Source organism: Nomascus leucogenys, chromosome 13, assembly GCF_006542625.1.
Source record: "Nomascus leucogenys isolate Asia chromosome 13, Asia_NLE_v1, whole genome shotgun sequence".
NCBI lineage: Eukaryota > Metazoa > Chordata > Mammalia > Primates > Hylobatidae > Nomascus > Nomascus leucogenys.
The window spans coordinates 84,127,146-84,150,655 of NC_044393.1; the positions used below are offsets into that span (position 1 = coordinate 84,127,146).

A 23,510-nucleotide genomic window follows, 5' to 3' on the forward strand; every position below is an offset into this window, starting at 1 on the left:
AAGGGCAAGGAAGCAGAAGAGAAACGCGGAAGGATTCAGCAATAGCACTAGGTAGCAGTCTCATGTAACCAAGTTTAACACACAGTTGAAATTTCCAGTTGGTCATGTGAGCAACAGAAGCAATTTTTAAACTCTGGCCAGGAGCCCCAGTGCTTACAAAAATAAAAGCCTTGTTTGGCTCTTATTTTGAAATAAAATAGATGTTCCAGCTGCTCCAACATGGGCCTAAACACCGTAGTGAGAATGCTCAGGACACAAAGTTTTGTGTCCAGAGAAGCCCAGTCATCATTACAAAACTGATCTCTGAAAGGGGCTGGGGGACAGACAGCATAGCTGCTTCCCAAGGAAATGAGTAGGAGGTGACCTGGGTCCCGACTGCCACGCTGGCTGGGAGCTTGGACTAGATGATCCTGAGGGGTTTCTTCTGAATAAAATTAATAAAATTCCGGGTTGTGTTTATCTTGCAGTTTAAATCACTGGGAGCTTCGAGAGTTCTCTGGCTACTTCCCTTTCTGGAATTATTGTGTGATATAATCAAGACATGTACCTGGCTCTTTAAATCAGTTGGTTTGCCGGCTACAGTGTGGGTAAAGAGTATGTCATGATGGACAATAAAAAGTTGTTTACATACCTCATTTCTGAAAAGTCATGGGCCACTGGCAAGTTAGGAAATGAAAGTAAAATCAGCTGATAGTGACATCAGTCAGAACAAATGTACCAAAGTTCAGAGAGCTGTTTACTAGGCACGACTGCAAAGGCAAGGGGGCACCAGCTCAGGACTGCATCTGCCTGCCATTTCCCTTCCACTCCTCCTTTCTGGAGTCTGACATTAGAAAGCCAGCGAGAAGGAAGATTCAACCAACCAACGCTGATTTCCTGCTTCTCCTTTTCATGAGTGTTCCTGTGGTCTCTGCACCTCCTTTCTGTAAGTACCGATCCTGCAAGCATCACAGCTTACCCAGACGTCTACTACCTTGTAAGACAATTTTGTTTTCTTCTCAGATATTTCACGTTCTGGCAATCCGCATAGGGGAACTCACTGGTTGTTCAGTATCTGTGACCTTCCCTCCCTCATGTCTGTAAAATCTACATAATCTACCCCCTTTACTCTCTGATCTCCTTCCTTCCATTCTTCAGCATCAACATGTGTAGCTCTGGCCTCAAAGATGATGAAAGTAAGGCCAGTATAACTGGTTAGAAATGATGCAGGGCTGACTGCACACAGAAGAGTCTTGCACGCAGCGTGTACAAGGACATGGCTGTGGCTTGTGCAATACACTGTTCATCAGAAATAGGCAAACAAAAGCAGGTCACCAACCAGCACTAACTAAACCACTATTCAATGGTAGTTACGAACACATCATAAAACTTTAAAATACACACTGAAGATTAGTACCAACAGAAAAACTTGTGTTCTTGCCTCAAAGAATAGGACCTAAGAGATGTTTAGATCTTATGTTAGTCATTAGACCAGATTGCTTCTCATGCCCCAATGGAAATCCATGGTGGTATTTTAGTTCTCTTGGTGCGAATTTTAAGAGATTTTTTTTAATGTGGGCTTAGTTTCACTAATAACTTCCACTATGCTTCTTCACCTATAAAATCAAAGGCTCCTTTGAAAGAAGGAAAAGACACATATTTCCTTCTTCCCTCATGATAACTGAAGAGCATTTTTCAGTATCAACTTCCCATACCCCATTCCCCAAAATCTCAGGTGTGAGACTAGGTCCATGAGATATTTTTTCAATCTTGCACATATTCCCCTTTCTCAACTTTCTTTCCAGCTTAGTCCCTGCTTTATCTAATTACTAAGATTGTTTTGAATGCCTGTTTTATAAATTTCTTTTTTTTCATAAATGTAGCACATAATTCTAAAAATATTTTACTGCAAATAGAGAAGAACAATTGCCTGTAATGTCATCACCCAGAGCTACCACAGCTAACATTAACATTTTCAAATACTTCTTTAGTCTCTTTCTCCTATGCCTCTTTATATGGATGTAGTCACACTATGTAGAGTGATTTTATACCTGCTTTTTCTAAAAGATGCATAGTATTTTATCCTTGATATGTCATAGTTTACTTCTAATACTGGACTTTCAAGCTGCTTCCCATTTTGTGCCAAAAGTAATGCTGTGCTGAACATTCCTATGTATAAATTATTGACTGGATTTCTGATTGCTATCTTAGGACAGATTTATAAAAGTGGGCCAAAGAGATATGACTATTTTTAGGGTTTTTAATGTTTATTGCCAATCTGCCTCCCTGAAAGTTTGTACAAATGTTCACATCCACCATCATTGTGTGAGAATACCAGTTTTACCATATTTTTGATCATCAAGTGTTTTTACCTACAGTGTTGATAGGGAAACTCAGGTTATTTTACTTGGCGTATTTTAATTACATTAGAAAAGTTACAGAATTTTTTTTTCATGTTAGTTAACTACTTTGCATTCTTTGTGAATTATCTCTTCATATTTGTCCATTTTTAATGAGGTTTAATGTTTTTTGACAGTTTGCATAAACATTTTAAACATTAAGTACATTAATCATTTCATAGTTGTGGTAGATATTTTCCATGCTCATTGACTTTCAATTATATTTATGTTGTTTTTGGCAAATAGAAATCTATATTTTAGAATAGTTAAACCTGTGCAATTCTTTATTTGTAGTTTCCATTTGCTTTTAAGTTCCAAATTTTATTTTTCACTCATAAATCAAATACATCCTTTTTTCCAGATCATTGATTTTTTATCTGGTTTTACCGTTCACTCTTGGATCCATGTGAAATTTATTTGGGTATGTGGAGTGAGATGAGGACCTAAAATAGTTTTGTTTCTCTTTTCTAGTTAGCTAATCAATTGCTTCAGTATTAGTTAATGAAGAACCCTTTCAGGACTCAAAACAAATATCTCTTCTGAAGAGAGGCTTTCCCTGACCCTATAATCTAGTCATCACTTCCTCCTGCCAGTTTCTCTCTCTCACTCACCCTGTTTATTTCCTTCCCAAAGCTTTTCAAAACTTATAATTACCTTTTAAAAAATACGTTTGGTGTTTGCCTTCCCAACTAGAGTACAAGCTCAATGAGAGCAGGCACCTGGTTTGTCCTGTGTGGCACTGATTCCCCAGGGCCTCTGATTCAGGGAGTCATCCAAAATGTGTCACTAATAGAGTTACAAGATGAAATGCTGACCCCACGAGTCAAAGGGGGTGGCAAATTGCCTTTGTAATTGCGGAAGAGAGGGCTGGTGCAGGAAAACTAACCATTGACAGCCAAAGGCAGTCACCAGTTTCTGGTACTACTGATTCTCAAACTCTGAATCTTGTGAACCTTAGCCTCCCATAAACTGGACCATGGAGTCCTGCCAACAGAAACCAAATGAGATTAGCTGGAGATTAGCTGGACGTTGTGGTGGGAGGCTGAGGCAGGCGAATTGCTTGAACCCGGGAGGCAGAGATTGCAGTGAGCCAAGATGGTGCCACTGCATTCCACCCTGGGTGACAGAGCAAGACTGTCTCAAACAAACAAATTAGGATGGCTCATTTGTAGACATTTTCTCATTTTTAAGGATTTTCTTCTCCCTCTAAACTTTTTGTAATCTTTGTTCCCACTTGGATTATCTGCTAGTGAGAGCTAATAATCAACAAAACAATTGCACAAATAGCAAGTTAATATTAATGGAACCATTTAAACAGCTATCTCAATGGCTTGTCATCTGGGTGCCTGGACTCATGCTTCTGACTTTATGTTACAATCTCATGGTATAGTCCTATTTTGTCTGAGAAAGCTGTTTTATTTACATGGAATAATTAAGTAAATCAAAACATCACAGCATTCATTAAAAACTTGGTGGTTGGGATGGCTGTCCACAGAAAACACTGGTGAAATCCAGGAGCTGCCACCACGTATGACACTGTTGAAAAACACTGCAATAGCCCTGTTTTGAAAAGAATTAGACCCTGGACTCATGTTTCTGCCAAAGGAAATATGACACATTTCCCTTTCTTCTTCCCTTTTTGTGACAGCCACACCTAAACCATGAACACACTGATCTTCAATGTGTTCCACCAGAAATATTTTAGCCAGGACTGGTGGCCTCCGACAAGTAAATCTGTGCTCTTGTTCTATGCCCTGGCAAGCTCTGTTGCCCTGGCTTTATTCTGCTAACATTTTCTTCCCAGTTCTCCTCTCTCCATTCAGGCGACACACCCAACAATCTCTACCTGACTCTCCGTCAATTCCTGTTTCTCCCGCTGAGCTATTGCTTCAGCATCATGACCAGAGCAGACACATTGACCCAGTTTGTGTCAGGCCCCAAGCCCTCTATATGTGAGTGAACTTCCTTCAGTCTCACAACAGCCCATAAGGAACGTGACAACTGACGCATTACAGATGAGGATATGAGGCTCAGGCTGGCTATGTAACTTGCCCAAGGTCACATGACTAGTGAGTGACAGAACAACGACATGCTCCCAGGTCATCTGGCTCTAAAACCCATGCTCCTTACCACCACACTGTGCTACCTCTCGACAGGCAGCTGCATCCTGGAGTCATCACAACCAAACATAAATGAGACCAGCTTCCTAGAGTTCATCTCTGGGAATCAACCCTGGCACTATTTGTCTTCTTAGAATTTTACCACTGTCAGGCTGGTAGCCTGGGCTTAACTTCTCTGAGCCTCAGTTTTTTCTCTATAGTAGTAATAATTTAAATAATACTTACCAGGTCATGTTCTAAATGCCATGCACAAATTACTTCATTTAATTTTCATAACATCTACAAAATAAGTTATATAATTAAAGCCATTTTACAGATGAGAAATCTAGGCAGAAGGATGTTAAGTAACTAAGGTCACACAGCTGGTGAATGGAAGAGCAGAGTCTTGAACCCAGAAGCCATAGCTTCAAGGTCCATGCTCAGAACCAGTATTCCACACTGTCTTCACTACATCAAATGGGAACAGTGATAATAACATCCACACAAGGGTGTTGTGAAGATTAAATGAGTTAATGCATGTAAAGGGCCAGGCCCCCAGTTAGAGGTAGATCCTCATGGTGATTAACAATGCAGCCTGACAGGCTCCACCATTCACTGGCTGTGCTAACTTGGGCAAGTTACTGACCCTTACTAGGCCTGTTTTCTTCTCTGGAAAATGAAGATGGTTGTAAGAAATTAATAAGACAATACCTGTTAAGTGCTTAGCACGGGGCCTGGCATATAGTAAATTCTCAAGAGATTTTGAGGTCTGTTTTTAATTATTAATAAGTTCTCACTAAAATTAGATTCCTTCTCAGACACCTTCCACTGATCAAAGAGTCTTATCAAAGCAAGTTCTTCCCTCCCTGGTCCCCTTTGGCTTTCTGAAATCATTAATTAAAAGAAAGGCCCTAGGAACCTAATGGCTTACCTGTTTTTTCTTTTAATATTCTACTCTGCAAAATTTGCAAAGTGTGTAATGTTTAACAGCAGCAAAATTAAAACATGTAAGTTCTATGCGGCAGTCCTCAAGGCCATGATAGCAACTGCTGCTAGTGGTGTCCGATGGGGAAGGGGCTGCCAAACTATGCATTGACCAAGGACTAATATCCAGAATCTACAAGAACACAGACAACTCAACAAGAAAAAACAATCCCATTAAAAAGTGGGCAAAGGACATAAACAGACATTTTCCAAAGGAAGACATACAAGTGGCCAAGAAACATATGAAAAAATGCGCAACGTCACTAATCACCAGATAAATGCAAATTAAAACCACAATGAGATACCATCTTACACCAGTCAGAATGACCATTATTAAAAAGTCTAGGCAGGGCATGGTGGCTCATGCCTGTAATCTCAGCACCTTCAGAGGCCAAGGTGGGCAGATCACGAGATCAGGAGATCGAGACCATCCTGGCCAACATGGTGAAACCCTGTCTCTACTAAAAATACAAAAATTCGCTGGGCATGGTGGCACGTGCCTGTAGTCCTAGCTACTCGGGAGGCTGAAGCAGGAGAATCGCTTGAACCTGGGAGGCGGAGGTTGCAGTGAGCTGAGATCATGCCACTGCACTCTAGCCTGGGCAACACAGCAAGACTCCATCTCCACAAAAAAAAAAAAAAAGTCTAAAAACTCTGAAAACAACAGATGTCGTCAAGGATGTGGAGAAATGGGAATGCTTATACATTGTTGGTGGGAATGTAAATTAGTACAACTTTTAGGGAAAACAGCATGGAGATTTCTCAAAAAAACTGAAAAACCATGCAATCCAGCAACCCGGGGTATCACATTTATTGATTTGCATATGTTGAACCATCCTTGCATCCCTGCAATAAATCCCATCTGATCATAGTGTATTATCTTTTTGATGTGCCATTGGATTTGATTTACTAGTATTTTGTTGAGGATTTTTGCATCTACGTTCATCAGGGATATTGGTCTGTGTTTTCGTTTTCTGTTGTGTCCTTGTCTGGTTTTTGGTATCAGGGTGACCCTGGCCTCAGAGAATGAGTTAGGGAGAATTCTTTTCTCCTTGATTTTTGTAATAGTTTCAGGATTATTGGTATTAGTTTTTCTTTGTATGTTTGGTAGAATTTGGCTGTGAATACATCTAGTCTTAAGATTTCTTGGGAGTTTTTTATTATTGATTCAATCTCACTACTCATTATTGGTCTGTTTAGAAGTTCTAGTTCTTCCTGGTTCAGTCTTGGGGGATTTTGTTTTTCCAGGGATGTATCCATTTCCTCTAGTTTTTCTAGTTTGTGAGTATGCAGTTGTTTGTAATAGTCCTTGATGATCTTTTGTATTTCTATGGTATCAGTTGTAATGTCTTTTTCATTTCTGATTGTGTTTATTTGGATCTTCTTTCTTCTTGGTTAATCTAGCTAGTGGTTTATCAATTTTGTTTATCTTTTCAAATAATCAGCTTTTACTTTCATTGATCCAAAGAACTAATATATGAACTTTTAGTTTCATCGATCCTTTGTAAATGTTTTGTCTCTATTTCATTTAGTTCTGCTCTGATCTTTGTTTTTTCTTTTCTGCTAACTTTGGATTTGGTTTGTTCCTTTTCTAATTCCTTGAGGTGCAATGTTAGGTTGTTAATTTGTGATCTTTCTACTTTTTGATGTAGGCATTTAATGCTATAAAATTCCCTCTTAGCACTTCTTTTGCTGTAACCTGCAGGATTTAGTACAATGTTTTTGCATTCATTTCAAAGATGTTTTTAATTTGTCTTAATTTCTTCATTGACCCAGTAGTTGTTCAGGAGCATGCTGTTTAATTTCCATGTATCTGTATAGTTTCCAAAGTTCCTCTTGGTATTGATTTCTAGTTTTATTTCACTGTGGTCTGAGAAGATACTTGATATAATTTCAATTTTTAAAAAGTTTGTTAAAACTTCTTTTGTGGCCTTACATGTGATCTATCTTGGAGAATGTTCCACGTGCTGACAAAAATAATGTATATTCTGTAGTTGTTGGGTAGAATGTTTTATAAGTCCATTTGGTCTAAAGTTCAATTTAAGTACAATGTTTCTTTGTTAATTTTCTGTCCCAATGATCTGTCTAGTATTGTAAGTGGAGTGTTAAAAGTCCCCTACAATCATTGTATTGTTGTCTACCTCTTTCTTTAGTGATATTTGTTTTGTGAATCTGGGTGCTTAAATGTTGGGTACATATATATTTAGGACTGTTATATCATCTTGCTGAATTTATCCCTACATCATTATACCATGACCTTCTTTATCTTTTTTTCTTAGTATTTTTAACTTAAAGTCATCTGTTTCATCAGATGTAAGTATAGCTATGCCTGCTTGCTTTTGGTTTCTAATTACATGGAATATCTTTTTCCACCCCTTTGTTTTCAGTCTATATGTCTTTATGGGTAAGGTTAGTTTCTTGTAAGCAACATGCATCATGTTTTTTCATTCATTCTGCCAATCTGTATCTTTTAAATGGAGCATTTAAAGCATTTACATTCAAGGTTAATATGGATCTGTGAGACTTTGTTTCTGTATTGTTTATTGTTTTCAAGTTGTTTTATAAATTCTTTGTCTTTGCCTTTTTGACTTTGTGTTTTGATGAAACTCTGTCATGTTGCCACTTGATTCCTTTCTCTTCCTTTGTATGATTGTTTTATACAAACTATGAGTTTTATATTTCTGTATGTTTTTGTGATGGTGAATATCAACCTTTTGGCTGGGCACGGTGGCCCATGCCTTTAATCCCAGTGCTTTGGGATGCTAGGCAGGGGGATTAATTGATGCCAGGCAGGGGGATTAATTGATGGCAGGTGGTCAAGACCAACCTGGGCAAAATAGCAAGACCTTGTCTCTACAAAAAAATTAAAAATTAACCAGGCATGATGGTGCATGTCTGTATTTCTAGCTACTCAAAAGGCTGCAGCAGGAAGATTGCTTGAGCCCAGGAGGTCAAGGCTGCAATGAACTGTGATTGCACTACTGCATTCCAGGTTGAGTGACAAAGCAAGACCCTGTATCAAAAATAATTAATTAAAAACACCATTCATTTCAGTCTTTAAGATCCTTTTGAGCATTTCCTGTAGTACCAGTCTAGTGGTGACAAATTCCCTCAGCATTTGCTTGTATAGGAAGGACTTTATTTCTCCTTTTATAAAGCTTATTCTGGCAGGATACAAAATTCTTGGCTGACAATTTGGTTTTTTTTCCTTTAGCACTTTGAAAATGCCATCCCATTGTCTTCTGGCATGTAAGGATTCTGCTGAAAAGTCCTCAATTAGTCTGATGGGATTTGGGATTTCCTTTATAGGTAACTAGTCACTTTTGCTGATTTTAAAATTCTTTCTTTCACTTGACTTCAGACATTTTGAATATGCCATGGTGAGGTCCTTTTGCAATGTATTTTCCTGGGGATCACTGGGCCTCCTGTATCTGGATGTCTGTTTCTTTAAATATGTTTTCTAAACTTTCTAATCTCTCTTCCCCCTCAGAAATACCAATAATTCATAAGTTCAGTTGCTTCTTGTAGTCCCAGACATCTCAAAGGCTTTATTCATTCTTTTTTATCCTCTTTTCCTCATTTTTGTCTGACTGGATTATTTCAAAAGTCCTGTCTTCGAGTTCTGAGATTCTTTCTTCTGCTTGGTGTAGTCTACTATTGAAGTTTTTGAGCATATGGTGTATTTCCTTCAATGAATTTTTTTAGTTCCAGAATTTCTGCTTGTTTTTATTTAAGATGTCTATCTCCTTGATAAATTTCTCATTTATATCCTGGATTAATTTTCTGATTTCTTTGTATTAGTTTTCAGATTTCTCTTGCACTTCATTGAGCTTCTTTAAAATCAACATTTTGAATTCTTTATCTGGCATTTTGAAGAATTCTCTTTGATTGGGATCTGCTGCTGCTGGACAGCTGTTGTGGTCCTTTGATGATTGTTATGGTTTGACTGTGTCCCCACCCAAATCTCAACTTGAATTGTAGCTCCCATAATTCCCACATGTTGTGAGAGGGGACCCAAGGGGAGGTAATTGAATCATGGGGGCTGGTCTTTCCCATGCTGTTCTCATGATAGTGAATAAGTCTCATGAGAACTGATGGGTTCATCAGGGTTTCTGCTTTTGCTTCCTCCTCATTTTCTCTTGCCGCCACCATGTAAGAGGTGTGTTTCACCTCCCGCCAGGATTCTGAGGCCTCCCTAGCCATGTGGAACTGTAAGTCCAATTAAACCTCTTTTTCTTCCCAGTCTCAGGTATGTCTTTATCAGCAGTGTGAAAATGGACTAATACAATGGTGTCATATTTCTCTGCTTTTACATGTTTCCTGTATCCTTCCATTGATTTCTTTGCATCTGGTGTAGCAGTTGCTTGTTCCAATTTTTTGAAATTGCTTTTATAAGGGAGAATTTTTTCCTGAGGATGTATGTTGTTGATTAAGATGCTTTGACTTTGATTTTGGATGCCTGCAGTCATGTGATCTTTCTATGACTTCTTCAGCATAGGGTCAGTGGTCTCTGTGATTTCCTCAGTGGGATAGAGTATGGTAATTAGCTGAGACTAAGTCCCCAGAAGTTTAGCTGGGACTTGGATGCCAACTGAGCAGCCTTTGGGCCCCAGTGATGGCAACAGTGGGGTGAGTGTGCCGTTTTTAGGCCCCACAGCAGCTTACACTGCTCTGGTGGTTAGTGGGTCTTGGAGGGCTGATTCTTGGGTCTCCAAGTGGCTTGCTTAGAAGCTAGTAGTGGGAGTGGTGAGCCCAGTGTGTGGGCATGATCTCTAGCCCCTGAGCAGGTGGTATCATGTGAGTGATGGCAGTAGCAGTGTTGAAGCAGCCAACTGGGATCCAAGCAGTCCATGTTGGTGTTGCTGGAAGCTGTGATGGGCTGAGTGAGCTACTCCCAAGTCTCACAGTCACCTGTAGCAGGGTGGTGGGCATTGTTCTAAGTGTGCTTAGGAGAGCTTGGTCTTCCCTGTCCCTTTCCTACCTGGGTGGCAGCTGCAGCCACATTGCCTGATATTCAGACTGATTGTGAATCACCATTAAACCCTCAAAATGGTGCCAGCTGTGGGCTTGTGAACAGAGAAGGTGGGGCCCCTATCAGGTGAGCAGCATGGGCAAGAAGCTGTAGGGGGTGTGGTCTACTTGAGTCTCAGTCTCACAGCAACCCGTAGCAGGCACTGGGTATTGTCCTAGGTATGTGTGGGAGAGCATGGATTCCTTGTTTCTCCTTGACTGGGCAGCAGCTTCAGCCACATCAAGTTGAACTCAGCAAGAAGGTGGGGCACAGCCCAGCATTAAACTCTCAAAATGGCACCTTGGGCCTGTGACCAGGAGGGCAGGGCTCCCTCCAGGCAGGCAGCATGGGCAAGAAGCTGTAGGGAAGGCAGTCTGCTCACATTTCAGTCTCAACAGCAGCATGTTGCAGAGCGGTGGGTATTGACCTAGATGTGCATAGGACAGCCTGATTTCCCTGTTAATCCTTGGCTGGGTGGCAGCTACAGCCGCACCAGCCCAATCTCAGTTCCAGGGAGGGGTGCAGCCCAACATTAAACTCTCAAAATAGCACCTGGAGCCTGAGACCAGAGAGGGTGGAGCACCTCACAAGCAAGCAGCATTGGCAACAAGCTGTGGAACACACGGGATGGCCACATCTCGGTCTCACAGCAGCCCATAGCAGGGCAGTGGGTCTTGTCCTAGATATGTGTAGGATGGCTTGATTTCCCTATCCTTCCTTAGCCAAGAGGCAGCTGCAGCCTCATCAGCCCAAACTCAGGTTGGGAGGGGGATGCAGCCCAGCATTAAACTCTCAAAATGCCACCTTGGGCCTGGGATCAGAGTGTGTTCCTCCCAGACAAGCAGTGTGGAAAAGAAGCTGTGGGGAGGGGTGTCTACTCACATCTGTCTCAACAGCAGCCCACAGCAGGGCAGCAGACCCTCCCAGGGGTGCATGGGAGCACCTCCTCTCCCGTCTCCCTCCTTGGAGCAGCTCGGCAGCAAGAGCCATGTCTGTAGAGTCCCAGTATCTAGGCTTTCAAAATGGCACCCTGCTGAGGCTGCTGCAGGTTCAGATGCATGTGAGATTTTGTATTGGTTTCCTTTCTGGAGCAATGCCTCTGTGCAATGTTTAGGCAGCTCTGAATGTCAGGCCCAGGCCCTGGCCCTGTGGGTCAAGGTTTCCTTCTGTGGCCAAGATTATAAAAGTTTGTTTTGGAGCCCTAGGGGGTTCTCTCTTACTGTTTCCCCATATCAAGAGCCTCTCCCGACTCTCAGTCGGTTCCCAGCTGGGCAAGCTACCTCGAATCTTCTCCTTACTTACTTCTCATGATTCCCATATCTTTTCTGGTTTATCCTAGCATTCTCTCCTAGACAATCTGTTCAAAATAGATCCACTTACTATTCTGGTTTCTCACCACGGTGGAGGCACATACTACCTGTGTTTAGATAGCCATCTTGATCCTTTCGAAAATTTACTCTTTCAGTAAGAATCTGACAAATACATAATTTAGAATTAAATGATACAATATTTGTGTCTCTTTCAGCCGCCATCCCATTCTCCCTTATTAGTATGAAAATGTTAGAGGTGCTTAAACAAACAAACAAAAAAGCTGCCTTAAATTAATCTCCTGAGAATACTTTCCTTCTATTCCCCTAACTAGGAATTTGCGTCGCCTTTAAGCAGAAATCATCTCCCTCCTAAGGCCCTGCTCAGGCTGTAACTCTTGAGTGACAGTGGTCAAGTTACATGCTAACCTGGAGTCTAAAAATGCATCTTGTTCCAGAGGACCTAGTGCAGCAAAGGATTATACTTTACTGTCACAACTACGATGGCAAAAGGCGAACAGCCTTTATTTTTAAAGGGTTCATACAGACCAACAAAAACTGAAACTCCAAATTATTTTTAAAATAGCAAAAGAACTGACAGCACTTCACAAAAGAAGAAATACAGATGGTCAACAAACACTTGAAAATGTTAAACTTACTTATTATGAAGAAAAACTACCACTGATTCATCATCTATGTATAAACTATGATACAGCTATATGCAGCCCTTAAAGTTTAGGAACCATTTCTAGTTCACACAGAATGATGTTCACAAAGTGGGATACAAACATATATATTTATGTAATCCCAACAGTGTAAAACAATAGTGTAAAAAGTGTGCTGTTCAGAGTGGTTATTTCTACGACCTGAAGTATAGATGACTTTTAGTGTTTTCTCTGCACTTTCATGTATTTTCTAGTTTCCTGCGATCAGCATGTGTTATTTTATTATAAACAGGAAAAAGTTTATCTAAAAATGGCCCAGTGACTCAGCAGTCTCCCCTTTGCCCTCTGAAGGAAACACTGGCTTATCATTAAAGGACATTTAAAAGCTAATTGTGGTGGAAGTGTCATTACCAGGATTGTTTAAGAAAAGAAAAACAAAAACCAGGGTAGGCCCATGGGGAAGCAGAGAAGAGTGTCATGGTGTTTCCAACCAAAGATCCATATGCTGTCACTGCATAATGTTTAGGGAAAGAAGCGAGCACTGACTTCCACCCTCTCCATACACAAGTTCCTGAAGTCTGTCCATAGTTCAACAGAAAGCATGGATGGGCCACGCCAGCACTGTGCTGAGCATGCATACGACATTAAACACAGCCTTCCCTCAGGCAGCTCTGCTGTCCTAAGATGTGTAACCAAGACTCGTACATGAAAGAACTCAGCGAGCCTATGTAGCATTTTCATTCGCTCATTAAAAAAAAAAAAAAAAGAGCCCCTACTATGTATCAAAATAACAAAACAGATGACGATTGTTCCTCAGAGACACGACACTTAGAGTGAAGAATAAATCCTAATTTATAGCTAAACCAGAGTGTGGGCTGAAGAAGCCCAGGAATGCTCTTGCTGCATGGATCAGATTTAGAGAAGCAGAAAGTAGGGTAGGACTCTAGGAGCTGGGGGGGTGGCTGAGGACGGGCAGATGGGAATATATTCATACACAGCCTGAGCAGCTGAGCAGGTGCTGGACTGCACAAGGCAAGAGGGGAAGCTGGGCCTCACTAGAGAATTCCAAGTTCAAGTTCCAAGTCGCACCAGATGGTGGCGAGCCTCGTAAGAGCTGGGACTGAATATAAAAAGGTGAGGGGCCACCACCTTCTCCACATGCCTGGTCCTGGGCTTCTTGGCTCGTTTTGTTTTGCTCTACATTAAAAGGGCAGTTGAGAGAAAATGAGGAAGTCAAAACAAAGGCTCCTGGCGTCTGGCAGGAGCTGCCGCAAGGTGGCTGAGGCAATCTCCCCGAGGAGCCACATTAATTTTTAAAAAGGCAGCTGTTTTCAAAGCAAAATGTTTAATAATTTTTTTTGGAACTCCAGTATAACAGAATTCAAATGGGAAAAGTGAGAGGGAGTGTTTAAACAAAGGCATCCCCAAGTCCCTTCCCATTTGGTCCTGAACAATGAAGAGGTCAAACCTTCTTTTCCACAGCATGGACGGTATAAATCAGGGAAGTCCTGGAAATCTATTCCAAACCCTAAAATGCCCAAACCCATTAAAAGCACAGATATAGGCGTTTACGAACATTTAATAAGCAAAACCATACAAAATATGTTCCCGTCGGCAATTTTTCCCATACCATGGACTCAAATGGTTAGAACTCCTTATCATCCCAGACTAATGCCACCTTTTCAATTCCCAATAAATCCTTCTGTAACAAGCATCATTGCTCCAAGAATCTCTCAACTACATTCAAACCCAAGTCTTCAGACCCTTGGCCCTCTGGGACCTCCAGAGCCTTTGACAGTGCCACCCAAGGCAGCAGCCAGGGCTTCCGCTGGGACAGCCCCTTACTCCTCCACTCTGACTGTCCCCACTGGGCTTCTCTGGAGCAGAAGCCACGGGCAGAACTGGGCAGACTGCCCAGTGCTGCTGAGCCCAGAGCAGCTGCATCTGAGGGGAAGTGGTGGCAGTGTGGACCCCACCCTTACTGTACTCACAGGCCCCAGCTCTCCGCTGGCCAGCGTGCCCAGGTCTCTGCCAAAGAAGTCGCTGGTCAATCTTTATTCTCATTTTTGGCATACACCCAGGTCCTTTGAATGGAGCTGCCCTCTCTCTCAGCCTGTTCCATGTTCTTTTTTTTCCCCACTTGGTCCCTTTCTGTAACAAATGCAGTGTGTGGAATGAGACAGACCTTCCAGTCAGCTCTGGGAAAGAGGAGGGGGCTGTTCCCCCAGAGGGGTCCCCTCAGAAGCTGATCATCAGGAATGTGTAGCCTTCACGTCCCTTCCCAGGGCCACCACTCATTTTGCTGCTGAACACCACCTGGGACGCCCTGCCAGCGCTTCCAGGAGGCCACTTGGTATCATGGCCCCGGTACCTTGTGCCTCACAAAGCTTGAAGGTCTGTGTTCCTAGTCACTTCCTGGTGTGAATGCTGTTGTATTAGTCCATTTTCATACTGCTATGAAGAGATACCCGGTAATTTGTAAAGAAAAAGAGGTTTAATGGACTCACAGTTCCACATGGCTGGGGAGGCCTCACAATCATGGTGGAAGGCAACGGAAGAGCAAAAGCACATCTTACACGGCAGCAGGCAAGAGAACAGGTGCAGGGGAACTGCCCTTTATAAAACCATCAGATACCATGAGACTTACTACCATGAGTACAGTATGGGGGAAACCCACCCCCATGATCCAATTATCTCCCACTGGGTCCCTCACACAATGTGGGGATTATGGGAGCTATAATTCAAGATGAGATTTGGGTAGGGACACAGCCAAACCATATCAGCCAAACCTTATCCCATATTGGAAGATACACATATGTAAAATACAGTGTGCAGACCACTGTTCAGAGACCAACTGGACAAAGCCCTTCTGATTTAAAAAGGAGTGAAAAGAATTTTTTAAGAGTATAACAAAGTGGGCACTTTTATATACAATTAGAGGGACTATGATTAGCAAGTTTTCTGTAGGCCAGTTAGGCAAGATTCAGCAAGATCACTAAAAGATATTTCTACCCTTGATCCAATGATTGCACTTATAGGTAGATCACCTGAGAAAAATCAGATTCCAAACACGATTCACACAGCATCTTCACTGACCATCACTTATAATGGTGAAAAGTGGAAACAATTTGTCAAGTAATAGTGTAACGGATGATTCCACATGAACTACTGCACAGCCATTGATCATGTTTTTGAAGAATATTTAACGGCTTTGAAAAATGTTTACTAAATCTAGTGAAAAACACTATATTCAACATCATGATTATGTAAAAATACATCAGTACAGGAAGAAAATATTGGTAGAATATTAACAGTGGTTTTATGTGTATGGTGGGATAAAAGGTTATCTTTTTTATTATTATTTTTAAAATATCTTCTGGCCAGGCATGGTGGCTTATGCCTGTAATCCCAGCACTTTGGGAGGCCAAGGTGGGTGGATCATTTGAGGTCAGGAGTTCAACACCAGCCTGGCCAACATGGTGAAACCCATCTCTACCAAAAATACACAAATTAGCCAGGCATGGTGGCGGGTGCCTGTAGTCCCAGCTACTCGGGAGTCTGAGGCAGGAGACTCACTTGACTGCGGGAGGCGGAGGTTGCATTGAGCCAACATTGCACCACTGCACTCCAGCCTGGGTGACAGAGTGAGGCTGCATCTCAAAAACAAACAAACAAACAAAAACGTCTAAGTTTTCTATAACTTATACTACCATTGTCAGGAAAAAATTTGTATTAGTTTTTAAAGTAAAGAGTATATGATGGGATTTCATCACCAGGTGATGTCTTGACCCAGTAATGAGTTCCCAGAGCACTGCAGGTAAAATCAGGGTGGGTGTGTCAGTGGTCCTCGACCCAGGCTCACCTTCGAATGAGCTGCAGAGCTTCAGAAACACACCAGTGCCCAGCCCTAAGCACAGAAGTTGAGCTCTGATTGATCTGTGGCCAGCAATGGGTAGTTCTTACAGCTCCCCAGGTGGTTGTCTTGGCAGTGGTGGTGAAAACCAATAGCTTCCTCCACCTTTAGGTCTCCATTAAGAGTGGGCCTTGCCCTTCACCTCAGTAAAACCCACCTTCAAAAAAGATCTGAGAAATCCCCTCACTAGTGTTTCCAATGGCTTGTTGTATTTGGACTGGAGCAAAGCCTTTGGCTAAAGAGCACTTCACTCAGTTTAAGATGTTTCACACTTTCAAAGCTGCTTGGGAGAGACTTTTCCTCCTGACCTCAAATCAGAGGGCAGCTAATGACTTATTAGCAAATAGATCCTGGCAGGAGGTTACCTCAGATTTCTGGTCCTTGGCGGAGGACAGGGTAGGAGGGAAACTTGCCATGGGTTTGTAAGAAATGCCAAAGGGAGAACATGAGCTTGTATGGACACAGGGAGCAAGCGAGGGGGAGATGGACTGACTGCTGTGACTTCCCCGCAGGTCCCCCCGCAGAGGGCAGGAGAGATGGCCAGCCCAAGGCTTCGGTGGCGTGACCAGCTGCTGTTTGTGAGCATCATAGTCCTCGTGGTTGTGGTCATCTGCCTGATGTTATACGCTCTTCTCTGGAAGGCTGGCAACCTCATTGACCTGCCCAACCTGAGAATCGGCTTCTACAACTTCTGCCTGTGGAATGAGGACACCGGCACCCTACAGTGTCACCAGTTCCCTGAGCTGGAGGCCCTGGGGGTGCCTCAGGTTGGCCTGGCCCTGGCCAGGCTTGGCATGTACGGGGCCCTAGTCCTCACCCTCTTTGCCCCCCAGCCTCTCCTCCTAGCCCGGTGCAACAGTGATGAGGGGGCATGGCGGCTGGCAGTGGGCTTCCTGGCTGTGTCCTCTGTGCTGCTGGCCGGCGGCCTGGGCCTCTTCCTCTTCTATGTGTGGAAGTGGGTCAGGCTCTCCCTCCCGGGGCCTGGGTTTCTAGCTCTGGGCAGTGCCCAGGCCTTACTCATCCTCTTGCTTATGGCCACGGCTGTGTTCCCTCTGAGGGCTGAGAGGGCTGAGAGCAAGCTTGGGAGCTGCTAAAGGCTTATGTAATTGCAAGGGTTCAGTTCCAACCATGGTCAGAGGTGGCACATCTGCTCAGCCATCTCATTTTACAGCTAACGCTGATCTCCAGCTCCAGCGATGGAACCCACTACAGAGGAGGTGGGGCCCCCATATCAAAGAGGCCAAGGGGCGGCAAGGGCAGCCAGGGCACCTGCAGCTTCTTAGTATAAGATTGTCTGTCCTTCAGGACTTCCAAGGCTCCCAAAGACTCCCTAAACCACGCAGCTCATTGTCACACCAATTCCTGCTTTAATTAATGGATGTGAGCAAATCCTCCTCTAGCTTCAGGAGGGTGGGGAGGGAGCGATTGCTGTCACGGGGCCAGATTTCCAGGCTGATTTGCCAAATGCCAAACTGAAACCTAGCAAAGACTTATGGCAATAAACAAGGACATTCCAAGAGCGAGCACCTCAGTGTCTCTAGGGGCATGGTTAAGGAGCTTCCACTCGGCCCACCATGGTGAGTGGGCCGCCATAAGCCATCACTGGAACTCCAACCCCAGAGGTCCAGGAGTGATCTCTGAGTGACTCAACAAAGACGGGACACATAGGGTACAAAGACAAGCCTTGACTGCTTCAAAGCTTCCCTGGACCTGAAGCCAGACAGGGCAGAGGCATCCGCTGACAAATCACTCCCATGATGAGACGCTGGAGGACTCCAAATCCTTGCTGTGAACAGGACTGGACGGCTGCGCACATACAAACGCTGCCACCCTCCACTTCCCAACCCAGAACTTGGAAAGACATTAGCACAACTTACACATTGGGGAACTGTGTGTATTTTCCAGCACCTGTGTATTTGAAAACCTGTGTGGCAAGTGATTTACTCATCTATTCCTGTCCAAAGCCACAACGAAAACAAAGGCAGAAACATGTACTCTGGTGTGATCTCTTGTCCTCAGTGTCTCTTCTGGGCTCCTGTCCCTCTTGCCTTATAGCTAGCTGCCCGGGGACCAAGGTACAGGTGAAAGCAAGATAGCAGCTTGTGGGAGGAGGCCTGTCTGGCTTACCAGTCTATACACTGTGGCCTCAACCTCCCAGACAGGGCAGATAACTGTGGGCAGCTCGTTTGCTTTCTAGGCTGGCTGGAGAGGTGGGATCTCATTGATAGACTCATGATGGAAACTATTTTTGAAACAGGCTTCCTCCTTCAAGAGAGATCATGTGGACTAAACTGTAGCAATTCCAGTGCACCTGGCAGTGATCCTTTTCTTTGAAAAGTACTGTCTCTTTGGTTCCAGTAAGTTGGACCACCAAATGACATCACTTTCCCTGGAACCTGGTCACTGACTAACACACTGGTCACTGACTAACTAATTGGGATTCCAGAGCCTCAGAGCCGGGAGAGGGCACAGTACATACAGACTGAGTCGAATGGGATCTCATTTTGAGTCCTGCCTTCCGCACACTCAGAACGGCAGCCCCAAGGCCTGCAGTGTCCAGGGGCTTCTGGCCTGAGGTGAATCTGCCAGGCCCAAGAAGGCAAAAAGGCAGGAGCACAGAGAGCCCCATTCCCACAGGCGGGCGGCCCAGCAGCACCAGTGGAAGCTCAGCTGTCCTCCAGCTGCTCTCGGCAGACAGTTCAGTGCAGAGTTTATGCCCTAGCTGAAAAAGATCTCCCGGACGTATTTCAACACATCCTCTTCCTCCTCCTCCTCAGGGCTCCTGCTGCAGGCAGAGTTGGAACCCGCCGGCCTCTGGGAAGGGCTGAGGCCTGGAGCCAGTGCCTCGTTCCCACTGTCCTCTTCCTCACTGCTGCTCCCAGAACTTGTGTGAGGTGACACGGAGCAGGGAGGGGAGTGCTCTGGGTTATCAGCCCCCACCAGGGCCGGCTGCTCGCAGGCCTTTTCCTGTTTGCGGCTCTGTGGAGTATGGGAAAAGGCAGGCTCAACATACTGTTTTATTTCCCTAACATGCTGATCTTTCAGTAACGCAGGATGTTTCTAGAAGCAACTACAAAGCCAATGTGACCAGGCCAGGCAATGTACCCATATCCTGAGCACCCACCCTCTCTTCACCCCACTCCTCCCCCTGACCCCTCTTCACAGCTCTTGAAGCCAGAACCCACTTGGGAGAGAAGCAAGCAGAGGCATGAGGATTAGCTGAGGGGAAAGGAAAAAGAAATGGAAGAAACATGTCTAGAAAGGTCGGTGACAGAATGGGAGGAGCCCAGGATACAAAACCTGGGTGTAGGCCCATGCCTTAGCACCAGGAAAAGTCCCACACCACAGGGTTATTGCAAGGCTAAAATGACAGAACACACGCTTTCAAGGCACCTGGTAAACTGTAGAATACTGTGCAACTCTGAAGCACTGCAATTATTACTGCAGGAAGCCAGGAACCTCAGCATCCTCTGCTCAGGAGAGGGGCCATGGCTAAGAAGTCATCTACCCAACTGGGAACCTTGCCGAGAACACAAACAGGTAAACGCTTCATGTCCTTCCACATACACACCAGCGCACAGTCACGCCCTCCCTAACACACACACGCCCTCCCTAACACACACGCCCTCCCAGGCATCTAGCCCCAAAGACACCCCACGAGCGCACACCCACATGGGGAGGGGCCTGGGCAGCATGGCCGAGACAAAAGCGAGGCAAGTGGCAGGAGGAAGAAGAGGTAGCCTACGGCAGAGGGCGTCTCTCTTACTGACAGTGACCAAGGGCCTAGTCTAGCTTCTGCTCATGCGGAGTTTCTGGTCATGAGTAAGAGGCTTGTCTGACTTTACCTCAATCAGGATTCCCAGAGCAACATCGACTATCTCGGCCTCATTCATGCAGTACACAGTCCTTGTCACAGGGAGTCTGAAACAAAGACACGCAAGGCACAGATGACACAGACTCTCAGGTCTCATAAAGGCAAAGAAAACAGGAGCAACAGGGCCTCTTCCCCCTGCCTTCCTACCACGCAGGAGGCACCAGCACCTCTGAGCTGAGGAGCTTTCCCTGACACGGACACAATTTCCTCAGCCTTGCAGCCCAGTGACTGGCACAGGGCTTCATGGAGGCAACACCGGGGTGCCTCCCATCCTCCAACTGCCCTACAAGGATCTGGAAGTAGGGAAGGATGGCCGCCTCTGAAACACACACGTGGATGCAAGAGGAAGGGGACCTCGGGCTGAGGCTGCACTGAGAGGAACCTGAAAGCAGGACCAGACTTAGGGAAAGACGGCAGCAGTCACAAGGGAAGGCTGTCAGTCAGGAAACGTTAGAGGAGGAGGAGCCAGCGACGGGAACACCGAGTGCTGGGGCCCCGCCCACTTCACGCTGCAGTCTGGAGACTCACCCCCGCCCCCGGCAATTACCGTCATTCAACTAACTCACTCCCCAGCTCCTGATCTCTTGCTGGCCCTGCAGCTGCTGCTCATCTGTCCATCCCTAAAGGTCTGTCCACAGGGGCAGGCACCACTCAGAACAGACCCTACCACTGATCTTGCCCATCTGATGTTACCATGTTTGTTGTAAAGGAAGAGACTGGCATTTTGGACAACTGGCATCAGAGATTGGCTGACATGGAGAACCCACTCTGTGTGTGCTGAGGACAGGGCACTCACCAGTGCAGAGGCTGAAGTGGGTGCCTGTCCTCGAGGGTTAACCCGCTTTGCCTCCCGCCCACAGCCCCTCCACCTTCTAAAAGCTCAAGAGATGATAAGACTGAAACACCCGCCCATCTTGCTGTTCTGCCTAGGCTGGAAGACCTGGCCCAGGTCATGGAGACCCCTGCTCCACTTGCCAGATTCGCAGGAGTCTTACGACCAGGGTTGTCGCACCTTGCTGTTGCCACTGGCACTGCTGCCATTCTCATCCTCTTGGGGGCCTTCATTGGTGCAACATTCTTTGTAGCCACCTGGGCTGTCAGCCATGAGGGAAGGACCCTCGTTTTAGTCTCAGATTGTAAGGATTCCATCTCTGTACCTTCTCACAAAGAAGAGTCAGGGCCCAAGCTTAATGACCTGTTTTTTAATTCAGGAAGGTAAATCTCGTTCTCTCGTCACACCCGGAATTACAGGTCCATTTGTCCTCAGTGGGAGCTGATCTTTGATTCCTACAAAGAACAATAAAGTCCAGTGAATTCCAATACCTCCAGTCATCAGGCACAGTTACTGGTCGGTGCAGGGCAGGCCAGAAGTGACCAAGGCCCAGGAGACTCAGACAGCCATTCACAGGCATCAGGCAGGTGTGATTGTGGGCAGGAGAGCAGCTCAGGAGAGAGCCCTCTGACCTCCCCAAAGCTGGTGCCCCCCACAGGCAGCCAAAGCCAACCAGAGATACCTGCAGCCTCTCCAAAGCCAACCAGAGATACCTCCTGCAGCCTCTGTGCTGACTGACGCAGCACAGGAGGAAAGGCAGGAAGGAGGCGGAGGCCCCTAATGTTCTTTCTTATTACCACCCCAAATGCCACTGTCTTCGGGGTGCCCAGCCCATTCAATCCCTAAAATACCTCTTAATGGCCTCTCCCTCATCTGGCCAACTCGATTTCTCCACTCCTCTATGGTGGCTCAGTTACATGAAACTGAGGGCATTTTATTTCACAATAAAGTCTCATTGGCCAACACGCTGCCCTTAAGCTACTTTTGATTGGTCAAACGTGAAGCAGCAATAGGGGCCCGGAGGCATAACTGTGCCAGTTTGTAGATTCTGAAGCCCACGCCAGCCTCTGATCTAGTTTGGCCTCTCTTTTCCCTATCCCAGTTGTTCTGCCTCCACTCAGCAGTCCTGGAACTCAGTCCTCACCCAGAGAGATGGAGTTGTGACTCAGAGGGCCTAGGTCTCTACCTTCCACTTAGGAATCAAGCCAGAAGCTCCTGAAGCGGAGGTTTGCCCAAAAAAGAGTAGTCAGTGATAGTCCTCTCTGAATCATAATTTGATAATGTATTGCTCATCCAGATGGCTGTTTACAATTTAAGAAAAAATATTAGCAGGCCCTCCTCCTAACCTGCCCGGCCATGGGGCACACCTTTGCCAATGCACCTTCATTTCTATCAAAACTCAGTGATATTAGTGACTCCTACCCACTAAGGCGCCTCTCAAGCACAGTGCTGCAGTCTATGCGGACAAATTTAGTTCACCCTGGGGTGCCTATTAAGTACATTTCGCAAACGAGGAACTGAGACTTAGTTAACTTGCAGATCACAGCAAAGTTTGAAATCAGCTGGTTGGATTCGCAGCCAGGTCCTGCAGACTCCAGACCCCGCGCCTCCCCGCCCTGCTTCTCGGCCCCAAGAGCAGGCCGAGCGCCTTCCAGAAGCCGGGGCTCTGGGGCACCGCGCTCGCGGACCCACCTCAGACAGTCCCATCCCAGCCGCTCCCTGCCTGGGCAGAACGGGGGCCCCGCGGGAACGCGATGTGCTGCCAGTTCACAGCCCGCCCTCGTTCTGCGAGCCGGTACCCGCCGCTGGCGGCGCCGACCGGTGGGAGGCCCAAAGGGCTGGTGACTGCGGAGGGGAAGGCGCGGGCGAAGCACCGCAAGGGCCTCGCTGACCCCGCCGTGCGCCGGACAGGGCTGCACCGGCTCCTTCCGACCCGAGCGGCCGCGCGCTACTCCGGCCGCCTACTGGCTTCCCTGCTCTCAGGTTCCCCGTCTCTCGTGCCCCTTCTTAGCTTCCAGAGCGGAGCCGGGAGGCAAATTCCGAGCGGTTGCGGACCCGCGCCCCACCCGGAACTTTAAGCCCCGCCACCTCGCCTGGCGCCGGAACTCCGCGGACCTCCTCTGGCCGCCCCCCTCTTCCGGGCCCCGCGCGCTCCTGGCCCCCGGGACACTTCCGGTCTTGGGGCGTTCCCGGCCCTCTCGCAATCCCGGCGCCGGGTACACTTCCGGTTCCTGGCAGCTGGCTCAGTCGGAGGTCCGCGGGCGCCCCGTACTGGCGGTGCTAACGCCTCCGGCTGGCATCCGGTTTGCTGTGCGCTGCGAACGCCAGCGAGGCAGCGCCACGGGCTTGAGGAGGGTGAAAGTGTCAATTCTCGGCCCCTGAAGTTAGCGGAAGGGAACGGGAGTGTTTTGGAAACGCCCGCTGGGAATTCCCTCAGAAACCAAGCG

At 45.9% G+C, this 23,510-nt stretch overlaps 2 protein-coding genes across 6 annotated transcripts; one reads left to right on the forward strand and one right to left on the reverse strand.

Moving 5' to 3' along the window:
* Positions 1–589: 589 nt before the first annotated feature.
* Positions 590–18,351, forward strand: TMEM140 (transmembrane protein 140). 2 transcript variants are annotated; one of them, XM_003261371.4, is made up of 2 exons: positions 590–925; positions 16,870–18,351. In XM_003261371.4, exon 2 carries the CDS (start codon positions 16,894–16,896, stop codon positions 17,449–17,451), a length of 558 nt encoding a protein of 185 aa, XP_003261419.1. In that variant the 5' UTR covers positions 590–925; positions 16,870–16,893; the 3' UTR covers positions 17,452–18,351. The 2 variants fall into 2 exon arrangements, with proteins under 2 accessions (XP_003261419.1, XP_012367635.1); XM_012512181.2 differs by lacking the exon at positions 590–925 and having other exon boundaries at positions 16,091–18,351.
* On the reverse strand, positions 18,231–22,843 carry CYREN (cell cycle regulator of NHEJ). 4 transcript variants are annotated; one of them, XM_030825725.1, is made up of 4 exons: positions 22,756–22,843; positions 21,427–21,518; positions 20,203–20,278; positions 18,231–19,336 (listed from the first exon to the last, which is right to left on the reverse strand). In XM_030825725.1, exons 3-4 carry the CDS (start codon positions 20,248–20,250, stop codon positions 19,076–19,078), a joined length of 309 nt encoding a protein of 102 aa, XP_030681585.1. In that variant the 5' UTR covers positions 20,251–20,278; positions 21,427–21,518; positions 22,756–22,843; the 3' UTR covers positions 18,231–19,075. The 4 variants fall into 4 exon arrangements, with proteins under 4 accessions (XP_030681585.1, XP_030681586.1, XP_030681583.1 ...); XM_030825726.1 differs by having other exon boundaries at positions 21,389–21,518; XM_030825723.1 differs by having other exon boundaries at positions 21,244–21,518.
* Between the last annotated feature and the right edge of the window lie 667 nt (positions 22,844–23,510).

What these genes read in the sequence shown, in the direction of transcription:
- CYREN (XM_030825723.1), bottom strand. Translation starts at nt 21,380, where the DNA reads ATGGAATCCTTACAATCTGAGACTAAAACGAGGGTCCTTCCCTCATGG. An exon ending in GTGCCAGTGGCAACAGCAAG is followed by an intron (nt 20,279 to 21,243) that starts GTGCGACAACCC and finishes TCTTTGTTTCAG; the next exon opens with ACTCCCTGTGACAAGGACTG. An exon ending in CTCTGGGAATCCTGATTGAG is followed by an intron (nt 19,337 to 20,202) that starts GTAAAGTCAGAC and finishes CATACTCCACAG; the next exon opens with AGCCGCAAACAGGAAAAGGC.
- TMEM140 (XM_012512181.2), top strand. Translation starts at nt 16,813, where the DNA reads ATGGACACAGGGAGCAAGCGAGGGGGAGATGGACTGACTGCTGTGACT.